At 57.0% G+C, this 27958-nt stretch overlaps 2 protein-coding genes across 8 annotated transcripts; both read left to right on the forward strand.

Annotated features, from left to right (window-relative positions):
• The first annotated feature begins 928 nt into the window (after window positions 1–928).
• On the forward strand, window positions 929–3543 carry LOC115648782 (sialidase-3-like). The gene is given in 5 exon segments (XM_030556906.1): window positions 929–1053; window positions 1436–1666; window positions 2487–2598; window positions 2601–2926; window positions 2929–3543. Coding segments are annotated over 4 exon segments (1257 nt in total). The 5' UTR covers window positions 929–1053; window positions 1436–1462.
• LOC115648754 (sialidase-3-like) lies at window positions 1008–27958 on the forward strand. 7 transcript variants are annotated; one of them, XM_030556849.1, is made up of 4 exons: window positions 14688–15031; window positions 15109–15339; window positions 16127–16801; window positions 26728–27958. In XM_030556849.1, exons 1-4 carry the CDS (start codon window positions 14897–14899, stop codon window positions 27094–27096), a joined length of 1410 nt encoding a protein of 469 aa, XP_030412709.1. In that variant the 5' UTR covers window positions 14688–14896; the 3' UTR covers window positions 27097–27958. The 7 variants fall into 7 exon arrangements, with proteins under 7 accessions (XP_030412737.1, XP_030412744.1, XP_030412709.1 ...); XM_030556869.1 differs by lacking the exons at window positions 14688–15031; window positions 15109–15339; window positions 16127–16801 and adding exons at window positions 19210–19331; window positions 21414–21544; window positions 21956–22186 and having other exon boundaries at window positions 26053–27958; XM_030556858.1 differs by lacking the exons at window positions 14688–15031; window positions 15109–15339; window positions 16127–16801 and adding exons at window positions 19371–19837; window positions 21414–21544; window positions 21956–22186 and having other exon boundaries at window positions 26053–27958.

Consider the following 27958-nt stretch of genomic DNA (forward strand, 5'->3'; position numbering starts at 1 on the left):
TCTCATGACTGGTGGGATTTACCATTGCCCCCTAGGCCAGACAAAGACGTCCACTCAGGGGTGCATTCTTATACACAGATACAAACAGGTTACACGTCACTCCTGATGCATTGAGGTACAACCCCTCTATGCGTTAGGATGCTGCCTCGCTCCTAGTACATGTTGATTTGAACAAACAACTCTATCCATCTTATTATCCTTTTGACCCAGTCTTTAGGATGCGTCAGCCTGTTCCCCATTATTTCTGTGGAATGCATTCGCACCAGAATGTTCTGGTGCCATCCTGGCACACGTTCATCCTATTAGTACTTGATACCTTTTAGATATGTGTATACGTGCAATTAGCAGCCACCTTCTTGCCAGCTTCTGTGAGCAGGGCCTGCCTCTGGCTCGCAGCTTAACTTTGCATTATGTTAGCAAAATCTTGACCATTACTTTAGTTCAGGCCTCAGGCCTCATATCGGGCCTCTGATACCAAGGGTTTATGTTTTAGGGCCTCATCTTACTACGGGGGGAACTCGATACTATGGCGGGTGGCGGGGGCAGGTCTGATGGGGGTGGAGGGCACTAGGTGCAATGGGGGTGGGGCCATGTCTGATGGACGGGGAGCACTCTGCGCATTGAGGGGCTGGAGAGGCAGGTCTGATGAGGCTGGGGGGAACTTGATACAATGGCGGTTGGGAGGGTATGTCTGATGGTGAGGTGGGGGGATTGGTGCAATTGGGGAGTAGGAGGCCAGGTCTGTTGCGGGGACTCGCCATGACTAGGGGTGGTGCAGAGGCCTTTTTGAGGTGGGGTACTGTAGCACGTCTCTTTAGCAGTAATCTTGGCTGAAGCAGTGCCTGCAGGGGTGGGGTGGGTGCAGCTCACTAAGGCTTGAATCCCTGCCAGGGTTAGGGCTTCTCCTTTCACTGTTTTTAGGCTCCCTCGTCTAGTTTGCCCCGTTCCCGCTGGAAGAGCAGAAAGCCGGGCCAGGAGGGAGAGGCCAGAGCCGGTCTGCACTGGAGACAGAGCTGCGGGGATCCCCTCCGGCAGGACAGGCACCGGCTGACAGTAAATTGCTGCCCTGGGCTGGGAAAGTCTGGGCTTGGAGGAAGCCCCTGTTTGTCCCTTGGAGACAGAGGGGACCGGGTTCTGATCTCTGTGACGCTGGCGTAACTGAGCAGAATTTGGCCCTAACTCAGTGTCCTAGCCCCCACCACTGCTGATCAGGACTGGATCCTGCTCTCATTGAAATCAGGAGGAGCTAAGTCTGCACTGCCCCTGGCAGCATTGGTCCCTGAGCTGGTTGCCTAGTGCAGTGAGTCTATGGCAGAGATGGGGAAAGAAGGAGCCCAGTGTGTTTCCTGTCTGAGCAGGTGGGTGCAGCTCTGTGGCTGAGGGAAGCTCCGTAGCTCCTATTGTTTTAACCCTCTTGATCCATTTTCTCTGCCAGCTGAGGTTTCTGGTACGTCGAGACATCATGATCAAGGCTTTGATGAGTTCTGGGAAGGCGACTCTCTTCCACCATGATCTGCAGAGTGGGGTCACCTACCGGATCCCTGCACTGCTGTATATCCCCCCAGACATGTTCCTGGCATTCGCAGAGAAACACTCCTCTTCCAGGAACGAGGACGCTGAGTACCTGGTGCTGAGACGAGGTCGGAAGACAGGGACTTCAGTCGAGGTAATTCCCTGTGCATTGTTTCCCTGCAGAGCCCCTTGCTTGCTGCCTGCTCTCTGCCCAAGGTGTCCTAGCATTAGCACTTCCCAGGGTTCTGCCTCTCCCTGGATACCTGCACTCCAGGCTATTCACCCCCCAGTAGCTAATGATACTGGTGCAGGGCTGGCTCCTGCGTGGGGTAGAGCGCTCCGATCAGGGGCCGGGGGCCTTTACCTGCCTTTTGAAGTACAGAGGGAGCTCAGCATCTTGCAGGATTACACTCCTAAGGACTATGACGGGGGAAGACACCTGGGAACCCTACTGCCGACCTGGGCTGGGAGGCTCACTCCAAATGCAGTGTGAACGTCCAAGAGAGCAGCCCAGGAGATGGAGGCCAGGCTGGGCTGGGGAACTGGCTGGGATTGCGACTCCCTTTCCCATGGAGCTAGTGACTGTGTGATTGGCGTGTGTCTTGTCTCTAATTGCAGCCAGCTTGTGTCTGGCTGGAGCCACGTAGGGAGGAAAAGCAGAGCCAAGCCAGAAAAGGAGAAGCCAGCGCAGCCCTCAGCGGAGTTGCTGCAGCCCAGTCCATGCTCCCTTATGGGAAGGCAGAACCAAGAGCCTAAAATGAGGCTCTTCGATCCCTGTTTTGGCAGCTGCTTGGTTTTCAGAAGTGCTGAGGGGGCCCAACAGCGCCCCCTGGTGGTGGGGCAAAGTGTGAGCTCCGTGGCCCATCCAGTCCTGAGTCAGCAGTGCTGGATGGTCATCGTGATGTACTGAGGAGTGGGCCCCACTCGCTTACCCCTCTGACCTACCTGTTCTCGCCCCCTGTCTCCTGCTGCAGTGGGGGCCCAGGGAGCCCTTGACGAGCGCAGTGTTACCAGGTCACCGCACGATGAGCCCCTGCCCGGTGTACGAGCGGAGGAGTCAGACTGTCTTCCTGTTCTTCATCTGCGTGGGCAGCACGTCTCAGAGCAATGGCAGATCTGGACCGGGCAGAACGCCGCCCGGCTGTGCTATGTCCGCAGTGGGAACGCCGGCCGGACCTGGAGCTCGTTAACAGACTTGACGGAGCAGGTGATTGGGGAAGACTTGAAGGACTGGGCCACGTTTTCAGTGGGACCAGGGCACGGTGTACAGCTCCGCTCTGGGCGGCTGGTGATCCCGGCTTATACCTACCACATTACAGCTCGCTGCTGCCGCCTGCCGCTGTCCTGGGGGACCCAACCCCGGTCCTTGGTCTTTTATAGTGATGACGGCGGGCAGCGCTGGCACAAGGGTGAGCTGATTTGATTAAGGGCATGAAGACAGTGGAGTGCCAGGTGGCCGAGGTAGCATGCCAGGGCTGCGACCCCGTGCTGTACTGCAACGCCCGCACCCCCTGCTGGTGCCGGGCAGCAGCGTTCAGCACAGACCAGGGGCTCACATTCGAATGCCACTCCTCGTGCTGCCAGGGCAGTGTGGTGAGCTTCACGCTGACAACGGGGCTTCTGGAGGCGGATGGCATGGAAGAGCGAGACGCCCCAGCCCCTGAGACAACCTGCCTGTTGAATGGTGGGAACGCCCCCTCCGCCATCCACAGAAGCACCGTGTTGTGGCTACTTTACTCCCACCCAACAGGTAAATGCAAGCGGGTCGACCTGGGCATCCACCTCAACCAGTCCCCATTGAATGAAGCCAAGTGGGAGCACCCCTGGCTCCTGTACAAAGGGCCGTGGGGTTACTCAGACCTGGGAATGTGCCAGGAGGTGCCAGCACTGCTCTTGTTTGGCTGCCTGTTTGAGTGTGGGGTGAATCATGCGTGTGAGGAGATCGCCTTCCAGCTCTTCTGCTTTGAGGATCTCCAGAAGGATAGAGGCTCCTTGGAGCAGCAGCCCAAAGTAAAGCTGAAATCTGTCTAGCGGTGTCCTTTGGGGGAGTACATGAGGCACACACACACCCCACGCAAAGATCCTCATCCCCATGAGGTCTGGGCTTCCGAAAGCAGCCTCTTCTTTTGGGTGTCTCTTCTTTGGGCTCTGGGACTTCCTGCGGCCTGGTTTGCAGAAGACTTCCTAGGACAGGGGTAGGCAAACTGCAGCCCATGGGCTGGATTCTGGCCGCGAGCCATTTTAAGCCAGGCCCAAACTCCCTTTGGGCAGCGAGGTCTGAGGATTGCCCCAGTCCGGTGGTCCAGCTGTGGTGCCAGGTTGGGGGCCACACCACGAGGCTCGGCCCCGCTCCAGCTGGGGCACTGGGTTAGGGGCCGCACCATGTGGGGGCCGCAGCATGGCCCCACTCCAGGATACATGCTCGGGGACCACACCACGCAGCTCCCAGAAGCAGCCGCATGGTCCCACTCCAAGGGTCGGGGGCCCCTCCACACGATGAAGCTGGAGAATGGACATGCCACTGCTTCCGGGAGCCGCTTGAGGTAAGCGCCGCTCTGAGCCTGCACCCCTGAGCCCCTCCCCATGTCCAACCCGCTGCCCCAGCCCTGATCCCCCTCCCACTTTCCAAACCATTTGATCCCAGCCCGGAGCACCCTCCTGGACAGCAAACCTCTCATCCCCAGCCCCACCCCAGAGCCCATATCCCCAGCCAGAACCTGCACCCCTTCCCACACCCCAACCCCAATTTTGTGAGCATTCATGGCCCGCCATACAATTTCTATTGCCTGATGTGTCCCTCAGGCCAAAAAGTTTGTCCACCCCATCCTAGGGCCTGGTTTGCAGAGGAGCGAAGCAGCCATCACTCCATCTGAGACTGAGAACTTGGCCACAGCCCAGGCAGCTGTGCCAGCCTCTCCATTGCCATCCTACTGAGGTACCACCACCCTGAGCCAGATGAACCACTGCCAGGGCCAAAAAGCCTGCTGGTGTAAATCAGCTCCACAGGTTACACCGAGAATCTGGCCCAGAGCGAAGACTGCTCAGTCCATACTCCACAGACCTGTCAATCCTTGGTCCCTCTGCTGAGACTGCCAGAGGAGGTGGCACATTCAGCTAGTGCTAATGTGGGCATTTGCCCCGGTTTTTGCAGTGCTGTTGTTGTAGCCGTGTTGGTCCCGGGATAGGAGAGAGACAAGGGAGGGGAGAGAGACACAGCGAGCTCTTCAAGATGTAAATATACATCCTGAATATACACCAGCCAGGATCTGGTCAGTGAACAAGAGCAGCTTAGGATTTACCTCCGGTGCCAGGTCAAGCAATTCAGCAGCACAGCGGCCGCGGGAGGAGACAGCCAGGAGGGAGCTGGAGACAGGCAGAGAGCGAGTCCCCCTGCTCCCAATACCCTGTGGTGCCCGAGCCCCGCGGAACTGTGAGCGCAGAGCAGAGTCTGCGGTGAGGGGTGGCGGGGGCAGGTCTGATGGGGGCGGCAAGACTCGCTGCAATGGGGCATGGGGGGTAGAGTGTACAGCTGCCTAAGGCCAGCACTGAGGATTGAGTGTCCCTAGTGCTGCCGTTGCAAGGTTCAAGCATGCTCAGTCTTGGAACTGCCACCCCTCCCGCAGCTAGTAGGTGCACCTGTCTAAGGCTGGCCTCTGGCAACTGGCCCCATGGCTCTGGCCAGAGAAGCTGCAGGTGGCTCTGGGACTACTGAGGGCCATTAACTAGGAGTGGATAAAGAAACTGGAGTTAACCTCAAGGAACAGAGGTCACCTGTATGAAAGGAATGTCAAGGGGAGCAGAGAAAGTGGAAGCAGGTCAGGTTTTCAGGGGGAAAATAGGACCAGCTGTCTGGGGAGCATGTCCAAGGTAGAAGGGAAAGAAGCCTGGGGAGAGGTGGTGGTGACCACATAGTGGAATAGCACGTTGATGGGAGCAGAGGGAAAAAGAAGGCTGGGGACTGCAGGTTCCCACAGGCTAAGTGTTCACTGAGCCAGGGTTGGAGAAATGATCTTTGCAAGTGCCGTGCTCAGATGGCAGGATGGGAGCTGGGGGAGGAATTTGTCAGAACTGATCAGGTATATGCTGGCTGTGGAACTTTATTGAGCTGAGGCCAGGATCACATACAGTGGCTGGTGACATAGAGTGGTACTGGAGACATGGCTATCGAATGTCTGAATGAGGAAGGAGATAAATCTGTGGGGAGTTTCCATGATCATTATGAAAGTTCTGCTCACTGTGGACACTGGTAAGCCCAATGGGTACAGCTCAATGAGAAAAACTGAGGGCTGAGGAAGCTGGGTATGGCAATACATATAGTTAAGCAGAGGTGTGTGATCAAAATGAAAAATGTCTTTGAGATTCAGTACTGGGTATATTATGGCATCAATGGTGCCACCACACCAGGCCCACACTCAGAAGGGGCCCATAATGACTACATGGGGGCCCACAAATGTGTTTGGCGCCAGGCCCACAAAAGGTTAATCTGGCCCTGCCACTAAGCCCAGGCAGTCTTGCCCCGAGCAGTATGTCGAAGAGAGCCACATCTGTAGAGGCCTGAACCTCAGCCTGGCATGCTGGACCACGTACGTGCAGGTGGCCATGTGACCGAGGAGACTGAGGCAATTCCTCGCTGTAGGAGTCAGGTACTCTCTCATGCATCGAATGATAAATAACATGGCTTGGAATTGGGACTCTGGCAGACATGCTCTTGCCTGGACCGAGTCCAACACTGCCCCAATAAATTCTATTCTGTGGGTCGGTGACAGAGGTGGACTTGTTCATGTTGAGGAGGAGACCAAGTCTCTCAAATGTGGATGTAACCAGACTGACCTGCAACTCCGCCTGCTTCTTGGTGTGCTTCCCGAGTAGCCAGTCATCTAGGTATGGGTATATCTGCACCTGCCTCCTTTGGAGGAAGGCTGCTACCACCGACATGCACTTGGTGAACACACGTGGGGCTGTCAACGGGCTGCAGGGAAGGACCATGAACTGATAATATTTTTGATCAATAATGAACCTTAAGAAGCATCTGTGAGCAGGGAGAATCGCTATGTGAAAGTACATGTCTTTCATGTCGAGGGCAGCAAACCCATCTCCTGGATCCAGGGAAGGGATCATTGTATTGAGGGACACCATGTAGAACTTCAACTTTACCATGAACTTGTTGAGTCCTGGCAGATCTAGAATGGGTCTGAGATCCCCCTTGGTTTTGAGGATTAGGAAGTATCGGGAATAGAATCCCTTGCCCCTTAGCTCCTTCTACGAACCTCCTCCACTGCTCCTATGGCGAGGAGCGCCTGCACCCCCTGGATAAGGAGTTGCTCGTTAGAAGGGTTCCTGAAGAGGTATGGGAAAGGGGTGGCGGGTGGGAAGGAGGGTAGGAGCAGAATTGGAGAGAATATCCCATTTCCACCATGCAAAGAACCCAGCGGTCCGATGTTATTTGTGACCATGCACGGTAGAAGCGGAATAGACGGTTAAAAAAACATGGGGAAGCATAGGTGCCAACTTTCTCCAGCACCGGTAGGTGCCCGCACCCCTCTGCCCCTGCCCCGACTCCACCCATTCCCTGCCCCTGACCCCGCCCCCATTCCAACCCCATCCCCAAAGTCCCTGCTCTAACTCCACCCCCTCCCTGCCCCTATTGGATCCCTTTCCCAAATCTCCACCCCAGCCCCGCCTCTTCCTCCAGCGTGCTGCATTGCCCCTCATCCCCCCTTCCTCCCTGCCCCATGAATCAGCTGTTTTGCGATGCAAGTGCTGGGAGGGAGGGGAAGCAGGACACGGCAGCATGCTTGCAGCAGAGACAGAGGTGAGCTGAAGCAGGGGGGCGGGGTGGGGCCACGGGGAGCTGCTGGTGGGTGCTGAGCACCCACCAATTTTTTTCCATGGGTGCTCCAGCCGTGGAGCACCCACGGAGTCAGCGCCGATGCAGGGAAGGATCTGGTGATGAGACAGGTGCTTCATCCTCGGGTGCACCTTCAAAATGTCTGTTTTGAGCCCGACGAAGGCTTAGTCGGGCCTTGGCCCCGTCCAGATGGGACGGAAAGGCTTAGGCCTGCCATTCCTACCCCTGTGCCTGTAGAATTCCTACCTCAGCCAAGGATATGGGCACTGTTGTGGCACTTGGGGCTTAAAGAGCTTTTGTTGGGTTGCTGGAGTGTGTGCATAGCCAAAGATTTCACTGTTGCCCTGGAGTCTTTGAGGCCTTGCAGTCTGGAGTCAGTCTACTCGGCAAACAGACCCACCCCATCAAAGGTCTTGCATGTGTAAGTGGGGAATGGTCCCACTATTGTGGGGAATTTTCCTGGCTTCTGCACTACCCCGGTGAAGTGGGCTAGCGAAAGGATCTGAGTCCTCATTCACACTTCCTTTACCCAGAGGCCACCCTACCCTTGAGTACTCCCCTTCCGCTCTCCTGTCTGGCAGAGTCCTCATAACCCCATCGAGGCTGGGCCCAGGATTCCTGGGGGGGCTTGACCCCCCAACCCTGCTGTGGTCACCTGGGACAGGGGCTAGGGTGTCCCCACTCTGGGGTGCTCTCTCTGCACTGGGCACTTCCCTGACATACTGATCATTACATACAATTTAAATCAGTGGTTCTCAAAGCCGGTCTGCCACTTGTTCAGGGAAAGCCCCTGGTAGACCGGGGCAGTTTGTTTACCTGCCATGTGTCCGCAGGTTCGGGCAATCATGTCTCCCACTGGCCGCGGTTCGCCGCTCCAGGCCAATGGGGGCTGCGGGAAGTGGTGCAGACCGAGTTATGTGCAGCAAACAGCGGCCAGTGGGAGCCGTAATTGGCTGAACCTGTGGATGTGGCAGGTAAACAAACCAGCCAAGCCCGCCAGGGGCTTTCCCTGAACAAGCAGCGGACAGGCTTTGAGAACCACTGATTTAAAGCAAATGCAAGTTATTTAATCAACAATTAATTTAAAAAAGAATAAGGAAAAATGGGAAAGGTTAAATGAAATACATCACCCCTCTCTGTGGCAGGGAACATCACAAACAGTGTCTCTGGAATGTTAGGGCAGTTCACAGTCTGTTCCTGGTAGGTCCCCAGCCTCCTTCTCAGGCCCTGGCTGTGCTGCAGGGATGCTGCGGGTTGGACACTCACTCTGGTGGTGGCCAAACGCCTCCGGGCTTTGGGTGGTGGGACCCTTCTTCCCAGCGTCAGCCCCCCATTGGGTTAAGATCCCCCTCCCAGTCTGGCCTGCAAGGATCCTTGGCTGGGGGTGTCTTTCTGCGCTGAGCCCTTTGCCCAGGATCCCTCCCTTGTCTGGCCCCAGTTGCTCACTGCACCGGCTCCAGGCTGCTCCAGCCCAAGCCCCAGCTCCACTGTTCTAGCTCCAGCTCCACTCGGCCTCTGCACTGATGCTGCTGCTCTGCCTCTAGCCCCCTGGGCTGCGTCTCTAGCCCCTCTGGCTCTGTGGCTGCAGCTCTGCTCCCAGCACAGGGTCTGCTCTCCCTCGGCTGTGTCTGGCTCGATGGCTGCGGCTCTGCTCTCAGCATAGGATCTGTCTCTCCCTGGGCTGTCTCTGGCTCTGCTCCCAACGCTGACCTGCCTCCTGGGCTGCTTTTCTGGCCCCTCTGGCTGGCACAGTTCTGCTCCCCTGCTCAGCTTGGGTCCCTGCTCTCTCCTTAGCTGGGCCCCACTCTGTCTGACCCAGGCAATTCCAGCTCACACATAGGACAGGACCGAACCTGGCCTCTTGACTCCCTGATTAGCCTGCCTGCCCTGTCAATCAGGCTCAGAGGCTGAGGCTGACCTGGAGCATTGTCCTCTCCCTATTCTTTTAGTGTTGGGAGCTAGCCAACCAAAACACCCCCACTGAATGTTAGTAAGGGGACCCCTTACACATGGCTTGCTGAACCTTGGGCGAGAGCCCCGAGGTCTGCAGCCATGAACTGCATCTCATAGCTATCCCTGAGGACAAAGTGTGCACTGCTGAGTCTGCAGCATCCAGTGAGGCCTGTGAAGAGGTCCGTGCCACTGCCTTGCTCTTAGAGGCAAATTCCTAAAGCTGTGTTTGTCAGGTTATTAGTATTATGATTTATTATGTTTGTATGGAACCCATTTTGTTATCTAAAATGGAGGACTTGGTCATGTGATCAGGAGGGCAGTTGGAGTGTTTTCCCGCCCTTTCCAATGGTCAGCAGTGGCCCAAGTAATAAACAAGTTCCAGTTTTAACTGATTTCCCGGGGATTCTATGGGGTTTCCCTACGGGGTTTCAAGCTATAGAAGAGCGGCGGTGACTTCAGTTCAGGGCTGCCCATCCAAGTGGCAGGTGCGTGCGGGTTTTGCTTTCACAGGTGATCGAAACTCCGGACAAGTGCCATCTCCTGCAGCAGTTAACATCCAGCGTTGTCATTCGCCTGTGAACACCCCACTGTCATCTCATGAGCCTGCCGCCGTGTCATCTGGAGCCAGTGAGAAGGACAAGTCATCGAGGGATCTCCTCAGAGCTCCTCTCCTGAGGCTCTGTATGAATCAATGGATCGAGGTCCTGAGCGACCATCAGAAGGGTGACATTGTATGTTTACTTGCCATTTGTACTTCATGGGGGTCTAGTTTGGATCTTGGCTTCAGGCCACAGATGTTCCGAGTTACTGGGCCTATAGAAAGAATAAGTTTCTGTTATTGTTTTATGCATTTTTCCCATTCCCATTTATGTACCTCAGTTTCCCCAAAATAAACACAATGTGTTTGGTTTATATACACCTGATTCCACTTGCCTCACTCCAGCAGAGGGAGGGGAAGGGAAGTTACATAAGGAGGACAAGCTTGGCTACCAACCAGGTGATAGACACTGGAGCTTGCAGTAAAGGACTGTGGATCTATATTTTTGTTGGGGGGTTCCCTGCAGCCTTTCCATATTTTATTCCTTGACCTGACATTGCCCTCGACAACTGCCCCAAACTTCTCCTGCTCCCTAAACTTCAGCATTGAGTTCCAGGAGTTAAAGATACCTGCTCAGGATTGCCAGTTGGTTGGCAGTCCTGAGTTACAAGCTCCCCATGGAGTAAACTTTGCATTTGAATAAATCCAGGCACTTGGCATCTGTAATTTTAGGTGCTGGGGCTTGCTGACCCTGCCTCTCCTCTCCCTCTCCTTTACTGCTGTGCCGACACTACCAAGGAGCAATGCTGTGGGTGCATGAACAGGTAGTCAGACTCCTTGGAGGGCACGAAGTACTTCCTCTCCACACCCTTAGTGGTGGGAGGGATGGAGGCTGGGGTCTGCCAAATGGTCTTTGCATTGGCTTCTATCATTTTGATGAGGGATAGTGTGACCCTGGATGCCAGGATGTCCACCATAGAGTCAGGGCCGGCTCTAACTTTTTTGCCACCCCAAGCGGAAAAAAAAGAGCGCTGCCCTGCCATAAACACTCCCCCCAAGAGCCGCATCGCCCAAGTCCCGGCCCCCCCGAGCACCACGCGGTGCCGCCCAAGTCCCCTCCCCCCTCGAGCACCGCGCCGCTGAAGCCCCCCGCCCCTCCGAGTGCCACGCCACGCTGCCCAGGTCCCTGCCCCCCGACCGCTGCCTGGTCGAAACAAAAACAAACAAACCGAAAAAACCCTCCAGCACCGCCCAGCTGAATAAAAATAAACAAACAAACCCCAAGCGCCACCCTGCCCCAAGGTGCCGCCCCAAGCACATGCTTGATCAGCTGGTGCCTGGAGCCGGCCCTGCACAGAGTCCTTCGGCTCTATCACCTCCTCAACCTGCAGGTTCATATTCCGGGCCACCCTGCGCAGGAGTTCCCGGTGGGCACGGCTATCTATAGGGGGCGGTCCTGAGCTGGAGGTGCCTGCCATTGCCTCGTCCGGGGAGGATGACGAGGACACTAGTGGAGAAACTGGATCCGCCAGACCCTCTTTGTCCTCGGGGACCTCCTACCCCACCTCAAGTGCCGTACCAGCCACTCCAGGGTTGGGCTCAGAAACTGTGGGGGGTTCCAGAGGAGGTGGTGTCACCACTGACTCCTCTGCGCCCCCAGTGGGTGGGGCGACTGGCTCCTGCCTCTGGCACCCTAGGCTCGGACGCCACTGAGCATGATGGCTTGGACTGGGCACTCTCGGCCTGGTGGTCAGATCAAAGGTCCATCCAGCCCAGTATCCTGTCTACCAGGTGCCCCAGAGGGAGTGAACCTAACAGGTAATGATCAAGTGATCTCTCTCCTGTCATCCACTTCCACCCTCTGACAAACAGAGGCTGGGGCACCATTCCTTACCCATCCTGGCTAATAGCCATTGATGAATTTATCTAGTTCTCTTTTTAACTAAACAACTGTAAAACACAAACAGTCCGAATCAGAAGCGAGGGCAACATGGAGCACTTTAAAAGCAAGACACCACAGTTCCAACCACCGTCACTGGCAATAAAAAGGAACTGGAGAGGCACCAGGTTGGCCGGGTCATATATTAAGTGCCATGGAGGTACCACTCCAGGGGACTCCACAGCGACCTCACCGGTGCTGCTAAAGGAAAAACTTTCTGACGGCTGTGCACACGGTGCGCACACACCTAATTGGAATTAATATCAGCAATCAATCATTCAAAGAAGAAGAATCGCTTCCCTCGATCTGCTGGCAATGCTCCTACTAATGCAGCCCAATATGCCTTTAGTCTTCTTGGGAACAAGGACACACTGCTGACTCATATCCAGCTTCTCTTCCACTGTAATCCCCAGGTCCTTTTCTGCAGAACTGCTGCCTAGTCATTCAGTCCCTAGTCCGTAGCAGTGCATGGGGTTCTTCTGTCCTAAGTGCAGGACTCTGCACTTGTCTTTGTTGGACCTCATCAGATTTCTTTTGGCTCAAGCCTCCAATTTCTCTCGGTCACTCTGTATCCTATCCCTACCCTCCAGCGTATCTACCTCTTCCCCCCAGTTTAGTGTCATCCGCAAACTTCTCGAGGGTTCAATCCATCCCATCATCCAGATCATTAATGAAGATGTTGAACAAAACCGGCCCCAGCACCGAACCCTGGGGCACTCTGCTTGATACCGGCTGCCAGCTAGACACTGAGCCATTGATCTCTATCCACTGAGCCCAACAATCTAGCCAGTTTTTTATTTCTTTAACTTGCTGGCAAGATTACTGTGGGAGACTGTATCAAAACCTTTGCTAAAGTCAGGATATATCACATCCACCACTTTCCCCATATCCACAAAGCCAGTTGTCTCATCATAGAAGGCAATCAGGTTGGTCAGGCATGACTTCCCCTTGGTGAATGACTCCATGTTGACTGTTCCTGATCAACAACCTCTCCTCCAAGTGCTTCAAAATGGAGAAGCTCCACTAGGTGGCGAAGCAAGACTGCCAGATGCCGGGGAATCAGGGAGGGACAGACTGAGGGTGGAAATGAGAGGCGCTACAGGATAACGGGGGGAGGGAAGGAGGCAGAAGCAGTGGCCCCATACAGGCAGGTTCCCACACTGGGAGCCTGCCTGTCTCGGGAGAGCAGCACTGGGGATTTCTCTGTGCAGCTGAGAAGCCAAGCGCCTGCAGCGAAAATTCAGCACACGGTATTGGAAACAGCCTGGCCTAATGGTTAGAGCACAAGCCCCAGGACTGAGTTCTAGTCTGGGCTCTGCACCTGACCCACTGCCAGCCTGGGGCAGGTCACGGCCCTGCTCTGTGCTTCAGTTTTCCCATTGAACTCCCGTGGAAGGGCCAGAAGATTTGCCCCTGCTGTGAAGCACTGTGAGAGCTGGAAATATCAACTAGGGAGGGTAACCGGCCGATGCAGGAGACCACAGTCCATTATCACGATGGACCCTGCTGGCCTGGGACCCTGGCTGGGGCTCGCTGGGTCAGAAGGACTGCGCCCAAGGACTGGCTCAGGGTTCCCGGCGTCACCCCCAGGCACTTTCCTTGGCGCCGGTGGGCGCTCACACCCTCCCGCCCCCAGCCCCACTCTGCCTCCGCCCCCTCCCTGCCCCTGTTGGACCCCTCCCCAAATCCCTGTCCTGGCCCTGCTTCTTCCCCGTGTGCGCCGCGTTCCTCCTCCTCCCCCCGCCCTCCCAGTGCTTGCCCCGTGAAACAGCTGTTTCACGGCACAAGTGCTGAGAGGGAGCGGGGAGAAGCAGGACAAGGTGGCACGCTTGGGGAGGAGACGGAGGCAGAGGTGAGCTGGGTCTGGAGGTGGGTCAGGGAGTTGCTGGTGGGTGCAGAGCACCCACCAATTTTTCCCTGTAGGTGCTTCAGCCCCGGAGCACTCACAGAGTCGGCGCCTATGACCCCAGGGACTGTGGAGTTCACAGGGCTTTACACCAGCCAGGATCTGGGCAGTTAACGAGAGCAGCCTGATTCCCCTGGCAGCTTAGGGTTTACCTCCGGTGCCAGGGCAAGCGATTTAGCTGCACACTGGCCACAGGAGACAGCTGGAGACAGGAAGGGAGCGAGTCCTGCTGCTCCCTGCGCCTTGCAATGCCCGAGCCCCACGGAGCCATGACTGCGGAGCAGAGTCTGCAGTGAGCGGTGTCTGGGGCAGGTTTGATGGGGGTGAGGGGACTCCTGGCCCCACCCCTCAATGAGCCAAGTCTCCCCACCCCCATCAGACCAGCCCTCCATTGCGTTGAGTCCCCCGCATCAGGCCTGCCCCTGCCATCCCCCATTGCACCGAGCCACTGCGCATGCCAGAGGATTGGGCCAAAAGAAATCTGATGAGGTTCAACAAGGACAAGTACAGAGTCCTGCACTTAGGACAGAAGAATCCCATGTCACTTGGAGACAGCGGGGCCGGGTTCTGATCTCTGTGACGCTGGTGTAAACCCAGAGCCAGAAATTACCCTGGCGTAACTGAGCAGAATTTGGCTAACTCAGTGTCCTAGCCCCCACCCCTGCTGATCAGGACGGGATCCTGCTCTCATTGAAATCAGGAGGAGCTAAGTCTGCACTGCCCCTGGCAGCATTGGTCCCTGAGCTGGTTGCCTGGTGCAGTGAGTCTATGGCAGAGGTGGGGAAAGAAGCCAGATCTCCTGACTTGTGGCTCAACCACAGGGCCATCCTGCCTTCGTCCACATTTCACTGTGGCCAGTGTTTGGTCTTGATTTAACAAAGGTAAAATGTCCCTCTTCTAATCTAGGTTGAACCCTTGGGGTTTCTCTTTCTGTTCCTTTCACTTCCTGGCTCTGCACTCCCTCCCCCCGTGGAGTTGTTTGAAAGAGAGGCCGAAGTTTCTCACTGACACTAATTAAAAATGTCGTGATCGCATTTCTTCCTGCGTTATCTACAAAAGCTCAATGTGGGGCTTAAACTGCCCCATCTCCCTTTGAAGTGTGCAGGAAACTCTGGGCAGCGTCAGAGCACAGAGGAGACAAAGTCCATTTTGGGGACTTGGGAGCAAAAGAAATAGCAGCAAAAGGAAACTGAAATAAGGATGTGCCTAGCTGGAGGTGGCTGTAACCATGTATGGCTGAGCTCTGCAGCACGCAGTTCATGCACTCCTGCCTTTACAGCTCAGGCTTACTGCTTCTTCTGTCTGAGGAGCCCAGTGTGTTTCCTGTCTGAGCAGGTGGGTGCAGCTCTGTGGCTGAGGGAAGCTCCGTAGCTCCTATTGTTTTAACCCCCTTGATCCCTTTTCTCTGCCAGCTGAGGTTTCTGGTACGTCGAGACATCATGATCAAGGCATCGATGAGCTCTGGGAAGGCGACTCTCTTCCACCAGGATCTGCAGAGTGGGGTCACCTATCGGGTCCCCGCACTGCTGTATATCCCCCCAGACACGCTCCTGGCATTCGCGGAGAAGCGCTCCTCTGCCAGGGACGAGGACACTGAGTACCTGGTGCTGAGACGAGGTTGGAAGACAGGGACTTCGGTCGAGGTAATTCCCTGTGCATTGTTTCTCTGAAGCCCCCCCTTGCTTGCTGCCCACTCTCCGCCTGAGGTGTCTCAGCATTAGCGCTTCTTGGGGTTGTGCCTCTCCCTGGATACCTGCACTCCAGGCTATTCACCCTTCAGTAGCTAATGATACTGGTGCAGGGCTGGCTCCTGTGCCGGGCAGAGTGCTTCGATGAGGGGCCGGGGGCCTTTTGAAGTCCAGAGGGAGCTGAGGCTGCTCAGCACCTTGCAGGATCGCACCCCTAAGGACTATGACGGGGGAGAACACCCGGCAACCCTACTGCCGACCTGGGCTGGGAGGCTCACTCCAAATGCAGTGTAGACGCCCAGGAGACGGAAGCCGGGCCGCGCCGGGGAACTGGCTGGGATTGCCACAGTCTCCCACAGAGCTAGCGACTGTGTGATTGGCATGTGTCTTGTCTCTAATTGCAGCCAGCTTGTGTCTGGCTGGAGCTACGTAGGGAGGAAAAGCAGAGCCAAGCCACTAAAGCAGAAGCCAGCGCAGCCCTCAGGGGAGCCGCTGCAGCCCAGCCCATGCTCCCTTACGGGAAGGCAGAACCAAGAGCCTAAAATGAGGCTCTTCAATCCCTGTTTTGGCAGCTGCTTAGTTTTCAGAAGTGATAAGGGCCCAACAGCGCCCCCTGGTCGTGGGGCAAAGTGTGAGCTTCGTGGCCCATCCAGCCCTGAGGTGGCCATATGGGATGGTCATCGTGATGTACTGCTCACTTACCCCTCTGACCTACCTGTTCTCGCCCCGTCTCCTGCTGCAGTGGGGACGCAGTGAGCCCTTGACGAGTGCAGTGTTACCGGGTCACCGCACGATGAGCCCCTGCCCGGTGTACGAGCAGAAGAGTCAGACTGTCTTCCTGTTCTTCATCTGCGTGAGGCAGCACGTCTCAGAGCAATGGCAGATCTGGACCGGGCAGAACGCCGCCCGGCTGTGCTACGTCTGGAGTGGAGACGCCGGCCGGACCTGGAGCTCGTTAACAGACTTGACGATGCAGGTGATTGGCGAAGACTTGAAAGACTGGGCCACATTTTCAGTGGGGCCAGGGCACGGGGTGCAGCTCAGCTCCGGGCGACTGGTGATCCCGGCTTATACCTACCACATTACAGCTCGCTGCTGCCGCCTGTCGCTGCCCTGGGGGACCCAACCCCGGTCTTTGGTCTTTTATAGTGATGACGGCGGGCAGCACTGGCTCAAGGGTAAGCTGATTGAGGGCATGAAGACAGGAGAGTGCCAGGTGGCTGAGGTGGCGTGCCAGGCCTGCGACCCCGTGCTGTACTGCAACGCCCGCACCCCCTGCCGGTGCCGGGCAGCAGCGTTCAGCACAGACCAGGGGCTCACATTTGAGAGCCCCTCCTCATGCAAGAAGCTGTGTGAGCCGCCTCACGGCTGCCAGGGCAGTGTGGTGAGCTTCACACCAACAACAGGGCTTCTGGAGGTGGATGACACAGAAGAGCCAGATGCCCCGGCCCACCAGACGACCTGCCTGTTGAACGGTGAGAACACCCCCGCCACCATCCGCAGAAGCACCGTGTCGTGGCTACTTTACTCCCACCCAATGGATAAATGCAAGCGGGTCAATCTGGGCATCTACCTCAACCGCTCCCCATTGAACGAGGCCAAGTGGGAGCACCCCTGGCTCCTGTACAAAGGGCCGTGTGGTTACTCAGACCTGGCCCTGTTACAGGAGGTGTCAGCACCGCTCTTGTTTGGCTGCCTGTTTGAGTGCGGGGTGAATCATGCGTGTGAGGAGATCGCCTTCCAGCTCTTCTGCTTTGAGGATCTCCAAAGCTCCTTGGAGAAGCCTGAATCAAAGCAAAAATCTGACTAGCAGTGTCCTCTGGAGGAGTAAGTGAGGCGCACCCCCCCACCCAAAGATCCCCACCCCCTTGAGGCCTGGGCTTCCGAAAACAGTCTCTTCTTTTGGGTGTCTCTGGTTCAGGGTCCGGGACTTCCTAGAGCATGGGTGGGCAAACTACAGCCCGAGGAATGAGTGTAATAATTCTGTGGAGTCGTGACAACTGTTTTGTCAGGGTGGAGGTGCCATGGCCCTGTGCTAAAATTCTTATGTCCTTCCAATCGAAATGCTTAATGTCCACCACTGCCCCCAGGTGGTTAGAATCACATCAACTCATAGGCACAGGAACTAGGAATCTGGGGGGTGCTGCAGCAACCCCAGGTTTTACGTGTGCCCAGGATCCCAGCTGCCAGCCCCGTGCCTTGTGGCTCTGCTCCCAGCCCCACATACGGGGTCCTCTCCTGGCCCTGAGCCTGGGACTCTGCCCCCACCCCCACCTGTGGCCCCAGCCTCGGCCTCCTTACCTTTGTCCATGTCCCCCCTCCCAGAGCCATGGCCCTGCTCCCAGCCTCACCTCTAGGGGGCGGAGGGGGAGCAGACATGGGTAAGGGGGGTGCAGTATCCCCACTAAAAAAATGATACTGGAATCCATCTTAAACCTGATGCCTTTTCATTTAGAAGGGGGGTGGGAATCTAGAGAAAGACAAAGGATTCTCACCTTGTACCAAAGATATAAAAGGGGTGGAACAGAACAAAGGGAGCTTCCAGTCATGAGAACATCTGGCTTTCCATCTAAAATGTCTGCTGGAACTGACAAGGACTGTACCAGGGGAAGGGACTGGGTCCAGACTAGAAAGGAGTCTAGTCTGTGAAAGAAGCTTATTGGAACATTTCTGAGGGTGAGATTTACTTGTAATCAGTTTCTTAATGTGTTAGGTTTAGACTTGCGTGTTTTGTTTTATTTTGCTTGGTAACTTACTTTGTTCTGTCTGTTATTACTTGGAACCACTTAAATCCTATTTCTTATACTTAATAAAATCACTTTTGTTTATTAGTAAACACAGAGTAAGTGATTAATACCTGGGGGAGCAAACAGCTGTGCATCTCTCTCTATCAGTGTTATAGAGGGTGGACAATTTGTGAGTTTACCCTGCATAAGCTTTATACAGAGTAAAACAGATTTATTTGTGGTCTGGATCCCATTGGGAACTGGGTGTCTGGGTGCTGGAGATAGGTGACCTGCTGAGCAGTTTTTGGTTAAAGCCTGGCTTTGGTGGTGTGGACCATACATGCAGCAGGCTAGCGTGTCTGGCTCAACAAGGCAGGGTTCTGGAGTCCCAAGATGGCAGGAAAAACAGGCTCAAAGGTAATTCCAGTATGTCAGGTGACAGTCCCAAGGGGGTCTCTGTGACCAAACCCATCACAGCAGGACTCTGCACTTGTCCTTGTTGAACCTCATCCAATTTATTTTGCCCCAATCCTCCAATTTGTCTAGGTCTCTCTGGATCCTATCTCTATCCTCGGGCGTATCTACGTCTCCCCCAGCTTAATGTCATCCCTGAACTTGCTGAGGGTGCAATCCATCCCATCATCCAGATCATTAATGAAGATGCTGAAGAAAACTGACCCAGGGGCATTCCACTTGATACCAGCTGCCAACTAGACATAGAGCTGGTGATCACTACCCGTTGAGTCCAACGATACAACCAACTTTCTATCTACCTTATAGTCCATTCATCCAGTTCATGCTTCTTTAACTTGCTGGCAAGAATACTGTGGGAGACGGTATCAAAAGCTTTGCTAAAGTCAAGATATATCACATCCACCGCTTTCCCAATATCCACAGAGCCAGTTATCTCATCATAGAAGGCAGTCAGATTGGTCAGGCATGAATTGCCCTTGGTGAATCCATGTTGACTGTTCCCTATCACCTTCCTCTTCTCCAAGTGCTTCAAAATGGAGAAGCTCCACTAGGTGGCGAAGCAAGACTGCCAGATGCAGGGAATCAGGAAGGGACTGACAGGGGTGGAAATGAGAGGTGCTACAGGATAACAAGGCTAACCTACCGGTCTGGGGGAGAGCAGCGCTGGGGCTTTCTCTGTGCAGCTGAGAGGCCAAGCGCCTGCAGCGAAAATTCAGCACAGGGTATTGGAAACAGCCTGGCCTAATGGTTAGAGCATAAGCCCCCGAACTGAGTTCTAGTCCGGGCTCTACCCCTGACTCATTGCCAGACCTAGGCCAGGTCACGGCCCTGCTCCGAGCTCCAGTTTTCCCATCGATCTCCCGGGGAAGGGCCAGGAGATTTGCCCCTGCTGTGAAGCACTGTGAGAGCTGGAAATATCGACTAGGGAGGGTAACCGGCCGATGCAGGAGGCCACAGTCCATGATCACAATGGTCCCTGCTGGCCTGGGACCCTGGCTGGGGCTCGCTGCGCAGAAGGACTGAGCCCGAGGGCTGGTCCGGGGTCACCCCAGGGACTGCGGGGTTCACGGGCCTTTACCCCAGCCAGGATCTGGGCAGTTAGCGAGAGCAGCCCCGTTCCGCCGTCGACTTAGGATTTACCTCCGGTGCCGGGGGAAGCGATTCAGCTGCACACCGGCCGGGGAGAGGCAGGGAGCGGGTCCTGCTGCTCGCGGTGCCCGAGCCCCGCGGAGTCGAGTCGGCGCCGGGGGCAAGTCTGATAGGGACGGGGGGACTCGGTGCAGTGGGAGGTGGGGGGCAGGTCTGATGGCGGTGGGGGGGATTCGGTTCAGTGGGGGTTGGCGGGGGGGCAGGTCTGATGGCGGTGGGGGGGATTCGGTTCAGTGGGGGTTGGCGGGGGGGCAGGTCGGATGGGGACGGGGAGATTCCATGCAGTGGGGGTTGGCAGGGGGGGCAGGTCTGATGGCGGTGGGGGGGATTCGGTGCAGGGGGGGTTGGTGGGGGGGAAGGCGGATGGGGACGGGGGGATTCCGTGCAGTGGGGGTTGGTGGGGGGGCAGGTCGGATGGGGACGGGGGGATTCCGTGCAGTGGGGGTTGGTGGGGGGGCAGGTCGGATGGGGACGGGGGGATTCCATGCAGTGGGGGTTGGCAGGGGGGGCAGGTCTGATGGCGGTGGGGGGGATTCGGTTCAGTGGGGGTTGGCGGGGGGGCAGGTCTGATGGCGGTGGGGGGGATTCGGTTCAGTGGGGGTTGGCGGGGGGGCAGGTCGGATGGGGACGGGGAGATTCCATGCAGTGGGGGTTGGCAGGGGGGGCAGGTCTGATGGCGGTGGGGGGGATTCGGTGCAGTGGGGGTTGGTGGGGGGGAAGGCGGATGGGGACGGGGGGATTCCGTGCAGTGGGGGTTGGTGGGGGGGCAGGTCGGATGGGGACGGGGGGATTCCGTGCAGTGGGGGTTGGTGGGGGGGCAGGTCGGATGGGGACGGGGGGATTCCATGCAGTGGGGGTTGGCAGGGGGGGCAGGTCTGATGGCGGTGGGGGGGATTCGGTTCAGTGGGGGTTGGCGGGGGGGCAGGTCTGATGGCGGTGGGGGGGATTCGGTTCAGTGGGGGTTGGCGGGGGGGCAGGTCGGATGGGGACGGGGAGATTCCATGCAGTGGGGGTTGGCAGGGGGGGCAGGTCTGATGGCGGTGGGGGGGATTCGGTGCAGTGGGGGTTGGTGGGGGGGAAGGCGGATGGGGACGGGGGGATTCCGTGCAGTGGGGGTTGGTGGGGGGGGCAGGTCGGATGGGGACGGGGGGATTCCATGCAGTGGGGGTTGGCAGGGGGGGCAGGTCTGATGGCGGTGGGGGGGATTCGGTGCAGTGGGGGTTGGTGGGGGGGGCAGGCGGATGGGGACGGGGGGATTCCGTGCAGTGGGGTTGGCAGGGGGGCAGGTCTGATGGCGGTGGGGGGGATTCGGTTCAGTGGGGGTTGGCGGGGGGGCAGGTCGGATGGGGACGGGGGGGATTCGGTGCAGTGGGGGTTGGTGGGGGGCAGGTCGGATGGGGACGGGGGGATTCCGTGCAGTGGGGTTGGCAGGGGGGCAGGTCTGATGGCGGTGGGGGGGATTCGGTGCGGTGAGGGTTGGCGGGGGGGCAGATCTGTTGAGGGACTCGCCATGCCAGGGGGCGGCGCGGAGGCCGCTTTGGGGGTGGGGCGCTGTAGCGCGTTTGCGTGGAGGAGGGGCGGACCGGTGTGGTGAGGTCGGCTCGGCTCGGCTCGGCTCACTAGGGCTTGAATCCCTGCCAGGCTTAGAGCTTCTCCTTTCACTTCTCTTGCTGTTTCTAGGCTCCCTGGCCTAGTTTGCCCCGTTCCCGCTGGAAGAGCAGAAAGCCGGGCCAGGAGGGAGAGGCCAGAGCCGGTCTGCGCTGGAGACAGAGCTGCGGGATCCCCTCCGGCAGGGCAGGCACCGGCTGACGGTAAATTGCTGCCCTGGGCTGGGAAAGTCTGGGCTTGGAGGAAGCCCCTGTTTGTCCCTTGGAGACAGAGGGGACCGGGTTCTGATCTCTGTGACGCTGGTGTAAACCCAGAGCCAGAAATTACTCTGGCGTAACTGAGCAGAATTTGGCCCTAACTCAGTGTCCTAGCCCCCACCCCTGCTGATCAGGACTGGATCCTGCTCTCATTGAAATCAGGAGGAGCTAAGTCTGCACTGCCCCTGGCAGCATTGGTCCCTGAGCTGGTTGCCTGGTGCAGTGAGTCTATGGCAGAGATGGGGAAAGAAGGAGCCCAGTGTGTTTCCTGTCTGAGCAGGTGGGTGCAGCTCTGTGGCTGAGGGAAGCGCCGTAGCTCCTATTGTTTTAATCCTCTTGATCCATTTTCTCTGCCAGCTGAGGTTTCTGGTACGTCGAGACATCATGATCAAGGCTTCGATGAGTTCTGGGAAGGCGACTCTCTTCCACCAGGATCTGCAGAGTGGGGTCACCTACCGGATCCCCGCACTGCTGTATATCCCCCCAGACACGCTCCTGGCATTCGCGGAGAAGCGCTCCTCTGCCAGGGACGAGGACGCTGAGTACCTGGTGCTGAGACGAGGTCGGAAGACAGAGACTTCAGTTGAGGTAATTCCCTGTGCATTGTTTCCCTGCAGAGCCCCTTGCTTGCTGCCCGTTCTCTGCCCAAGGTGTCCTAGCATTAGCACTTCCCAGGGTTCTGCCTCTCCCTGGATACCTGCACTCCAGGCTATTCACCCCCCAGTAGCTAATGATACTGGTGCAGGGCTGGCTCCTGCGTGGGGTAGAGCGCTCCGATGAGGGGCCGGGGGCCTTTACCTGCCTTTTGAAGTACAGAGGGAGTTGAGGCTGCTCAGCATCTTGCAGGATCGCACCCCTAAGGAATATGACAGGGGAGGGCTCCATCCACAAGCCCCCATCAACTCTCCTCCCCTGCCCATAGCAATCTGTTAACTCCCTTTAGGGAATCCCCTGCCTCATCTTTGCCCCTGTGTCTAGCTCACAAGCTTTCTGGGGAAGAGACTTTTCACATCTGGATATGTCTTGCACAGGGCTCTGCGCATCATCAGCTCTTAATGATAGACCGGGGGGGCTCCTGGGTCCATTTTATTCCTGGAAGTCCCAGTGGCTACAAGAGCCTTTTTTCTCTCCTCCTCCATTTGGCTAGATGATTATTAATGATTTATTAAGCACCAACCACATGTGCCCACCCATTGGTGCTGGACCACCACCCCCACACCAACAATCGGTCTGTCTCTGCTAAGGACCCCACTATGTCTTGGGCTGGGGCAGGGCATTCTAGGTGGAGGATCCTCACCTAGGCGCTTCGTTCCCATCCCAGCTGATCTCTCGAATGCTGAAAGCTGTTCCCTCCCAGGGCAGGGTGCGAGCCTTCTTTATTCCCGCCAGCTTTTGCCTGAGTAGAGCAGTGAATTCAGAGTCTGATTCAAACCTCCATGAAAACAGGCCCTGATCTCATTGCCGAGGCGCTTCTCCTGAGTGAGAAATGTTGCTGTTCTGAAGATAGGTGTGTAGACAGCACTTGGAAGTTGCAGCTCAGACTGAAGTCAACCCCAGCCCTCACCCCCTAAACTTCAGAGTCCGAGCTCCAGCCCCAGCCACAACTTCAGAGCGCTATCTACACCGCTCGCGTGAGCCCGGCTACCCCGCTAGGGTTGCCAACTTTCTAATCCAACGTTTCTCTAATGCGGTCACAACAGCCTCCTGGGTGGCGATGGGGGGCGGCGGGGGGAGAATGGCAAACCATTGTACCCTCCCACTCCCTCCTTGTTGCTCCTGGATGTGCCACACTGTACTGCCTCTGCAGAGAGGTGAGCACAACCCTGCAGGAGCAAGGTGAGTTCTTGACCCACATTGTGGGGAGGGGGGTTGGGCAGCAGGCTCCAGCAGTGGGACCCCAGGAACCTGGCTCCAACCATGGGGCAGCAGGTACTGACTCCCTCGCTCTGGCCACGTGGCCCTGGCTTCCAGCTGCGGGGTGTCAGCCTCCGGCCTCTGGTTCCAGCTGCGTGCCAGCAGGCGCTGGCCTCCAGCCCCAGTCTCAGAGCAGTGGGCTCCAACTGCAGGGCTTTGGGCGCCAACCCCTGGCTCTGGCCACTGGGCAGCAGATGCTGATCCCCGATTCCCACTGAAGGGCTTCAGTCAGCCTCTGGCCCCCAGTTCCACCGTGCGGTGTTGGGTATCGGCCCTGGGCTCCAGCCACGCAGCCCCAGCCCCTGGTGCAGATCCCCTGCCCCAGCTGCACGGCAACAGGTGCCAACCCACAGCTCTGTTCCCGGGCTCCTGCCACGTGGTGGCGGGAGCTGGCCCCAGATGCCAACCCCTGGCCACGCAACAGCAAACGCTGGCTCCAGCCATGCAGCGGCAGGCGCTGACTCCTGGCTCCAGCCACACACCCCTGGGCTCTGGCACCCAGCTCTGAACTCTGGCTGTGCGGCGGCAGACCCTGGCCCTGGGCGTTGACCCACAGGTCTGGCTGCACAGCAGTGGACTCTGATCCCTGGCTTCAGCCGCACGGTTCCTATCCCCAGCTCCAAGTTCTGGCTGCGGGCGCTGAGCCCCGGCCCTGGCCACATGACAGCAGACACCAGGCCTTGGTCTGGACCACGTGACCGTGGGGATCATCACTCATCCCCATTGCCTTTGGCCTCTACTGCCTCCTATGGCCCCGTATCCCCCCATTGCCTTTGGCCCCCACTGCCTCCCCCGTCTCCACATCCATCCCACTATCACCTCTGGCCTCTGCTGCTTCCCCTTTGCCCCCGCATCCAGGGCTTAATGGGTCCTGGGGCTTGCTGAGAAAAGTGATGTTAACAAACACGCAAGTATCACTTTTCACAGCAGACTTACTAGCTATCCCTGAAAAGTGATACTTGAATGTTTGTTAATATCACTTATCACTTTTCATAGCCTCCCAGGCAGCTAAAGTGTGCTGTGATATTAACAAATATACAAATAGCACTTTTCACAGCAAGCCCCAGGACCCATTAAGTCCTGGATAGCGGGGAGGGGAGCATTATTTTCTGTACTGAGTCTGCCAAAAAACCCTACAAATATAAATTACAATGCCTTGGAGGTGAATCTGTGCATTTTTTATTGTTTTCCTAGAGTTAATTAAGTATTTTAGGAAAAAATGTCAGTGCAGCCACCAGTGAGAGGTGGTGGCTGGACTCTGAGGCCACCAAAAAATGTGTTGTGAGAACCCCTGTTCTAATTAGGATCACCAGATGACAAGGACAAAATATCGGGACATATGGGGGGCAGGGCCAAAGGAAAAAAAACAAGCCGGAGTGCTGCTGAAGCAGAAAAAAAAGGTGGGGGAGGCTTTCCAGTGTACTCCTCCAGCCCCTAGCCAAAATATCAGGACAAATGGCGTCCCGACCGTACAACCATTGGGACCTGGGGCAATCAACTGAATATGGGACAGTCCCGATTTTATCGGGACGTCTGGTCACCCTAGTTCTAATTACACAAAACCGAACACCGCTTCACCAAGGCCCCACCCCTTCTCCGAGGCCCTGCCCCCACTCGCTCCATCCCCCGTCCTTCCATCACTCACTGTCCTTGACCCTCACTCACTTTCACCGGGCTGGGGCAGAGGGTTGGGGTGGGGGCTGTGGGGTGGGGCTGGGGATGAGGGGTTTGGGGTGGAGGAGGGGGCTCAGGGCAGGGTGTTGGGGGGTGCGGGCTCCAGGAGAGTGTTTGGGTGTGGAAGGGGACTCCGGGCTGGGGCAGGGGGTTGGGATGCCGGGTCCCAGTGGCGCTTCCAGGAGGCACACGGAGCTAGGGCAAGCAGGGAGCCTACCTTAGTTCTGGGCCCCTGCTGCGCCACTATCTGGATTTTTAATGGCCCAGTTGGCACTGCTGAATGGAGCCACTAGGGTCACTTTTCGACCAGGCATTCCAGTCGAAAACCGGACTTCTGGGAACCCTACTGCCAACCTGGCTGGGAGGCTCACTCCAAATGCAGTGTAGACATCCAGGAGAGCAGCTCAGGAGATGAAGGCTGGGCTGGGCCGGGGAACTGGCTGGGATTGCCACAGTCCCTTTCCCACGGAGCTAGTGACTGCGTGATTGGTACGTGTCTTGTCTCCAATTGCAGACAGCTTGTGTCTGGCTGGAGCCATGTAGGGAGAAAAAGCAGAGCCAAGCCACTAAAGCAGAAGCCAGCGCAGCCCTCAGGGGAGCCGCTGCAGCCCAGCCCGTGCTCCGTTAGGGGAAGGCAGAACCAAGAGCCTAAAATGAGGCTCTTCGATCCGTTTTGGCAGCTGCTTGGTTTTCAGAAGTGCTGAGGGCCCAACAGCGCCCCCTGGTGGTGGGGCAAAGTGTGAGCTCCGTGGCCCATCCAGTCCTGAGTCAGCAGTGCTGGATGGTCATCATGATGTACTGAGGAGTGGGCCCCACTCACTTACCCCTCTGACCTACCTGTTCTCGCCCCCTGTCTCCTGCTGCAGTGGGGGCCCAGGGAGCCCTTGACGAGCGCAGTGTTACCGGGTCACCGCACGATGAGCCCCTGCCCGGTGTACGAGCGGAAGAGTCAGACTGTCTTCCTGTTCTTCATCTGCGTGAGGCAGCACGTCTCAGAGCAGTGGCAGATCCGCACCGGGAAGAACGCCGCCCGGCTGTGCTACGTCTGGAGTGGAGACGCCGGCCGGACCTGGAGCTCGTTAACAGACTTGACTGAGCAGGTGATTGGGGAAGACTTGAAAGACTGGGCCACGTTTGCAGTGGGACCAGGGCACGGTGTACAGCTCCGCTCTGGGCGACTGGTGATCCCGGCTTATACCTACCACATTACAGCTCGCTGCTGCCACCTGCCGCTGCCCTGGGGGACCCAACCCCGGTCCTTGGTCTTTTATAGTGATGACGGCGGGCAGCACTGGCACAAGGGTGAGCTGATTGAGGGCATGAAGACAGTGGAGTGCCAGGTGGCTGAGGTGGCGTGCCAGGCCTGCGACCCCGTGCTGTACTGCAACGCCCGCACCCCCTGCCGGTGCCGGGCAGCAGCATTCAGCACAGACCAGGGGCTCACATTTGAGAGTCCCTCCTCATGCAAGAAGCTGTGTGAGCCGCCTCACGGCTGCCAGGGCAGTGTGGTGAGCTTCACACCAACAACAGGGCTTCTGGAGGCAGATGGCGCGGAAGGGCCAGACGCTTCAGCCTCCAAGATGACCTGCCTGTTGAACGGTGAGAACGCCCCCTCCACCATCCAAAGAACCACCGTGTCGTGGCTGCTTTATTCCCACCCAACAAGTAAACGCAAGCGGGTCAATCTGGGCATCTACCTCAACCGCTCCCCATTGAACGAGGCCAAGTGGGAGCACCCCTGGCTCCTGTACCAAGGGCCGTGTGGTTACTCGGACCTGGCTGTGTGCCAGGAGGCATCAGCGCCACTCTTGTTTGGCTGCCTGTTTGAGTGCGGGGTGAATCACGCGTGCGAGGAGATCGCCTTCCAGTTCTTCTGCTTTGAAGGATCTCCAAAGCTAAAATCTGGATAGCAGTGTCCTCCAGCGAAGTAAGCTCCCCCCTCCCGCACTCGGAGATTCTCACCCCACGAGGCCTGGGCTTCCAAAATCAGCCTCTTCTTTCGGGTGTCTCTGGTTCAGGGTCCAGGACTTCTAGGGGTCACTCCATCTGAGATTGAGAACTTGGCCACAGCCCAGGCAGCTGTGCCAGCCTCTCCATGGCCGTCCTACTGAGGCACCACCACCCTGAGCCAGGTGCACCACTGCCAGGGGCCAAAACGCCTGCTGGTTAAATCAGCTCCACAGGTTACACCAACTGAGGATGTGGCCCAGAGTGAGGACTGCTCAGTCCATACTCCACAGACCTGTCAATCCTTGGTCCCTCTGCTGAGACTGCCAGGGGAGGTGGCACATTCAGCTAGTGCTAATGTGGGCATTTGCCCTGGTTTTTGCAGTGCTGCTGTTGTAGCCGTGTTGGTCCCGGGATAGGAGAGAGACAAGGGAGGGGAGAGAGACACACCGAGCTCTTCGCCAGGTCTGGGCAGGCTCCTCCCAGCGTCACAGCTCAATGCCAGGTGGACAGATTGTGAAACGTGAGGGATTAACACATGTTGCAAGAAGCCATTCAAAACGAAGTGGGCAGCTGACACCTTTGCAGCCATAGGACTGAGGAGAGTTGGTGGGTTACAGAGCGTTTTCATGAGACACAAAACCGGGGTCTCTGTTGACTTAAGCTGGACCCCCAAAATCACAGACTCTAAGGGACGCTGGTTTTATGTCTCCTGACACCGATCTGTAACCCACGAACTCTCCTTTGGAGAAGGAGAGCTCTGTGGAGCTCAAAAGCTTGTCACTTTCACCAACAGAAGCTGGTCCAATAAAAGATGTGCCCTGT

This window comes from Gopherus evgoodei, chromosome 1 (genome assembly GCF_007399415.2).
Source record: "Gopherus evgoodei ecotype Sinaloan lineage chromosome 1, rGopEvg1_v1.p, whole genome shotgun sequence".
NCBI lineage: Eukaryota > Metazoa > Chordata > Testudines > Testudinidae > Gopherus > Gopherus evgoodei.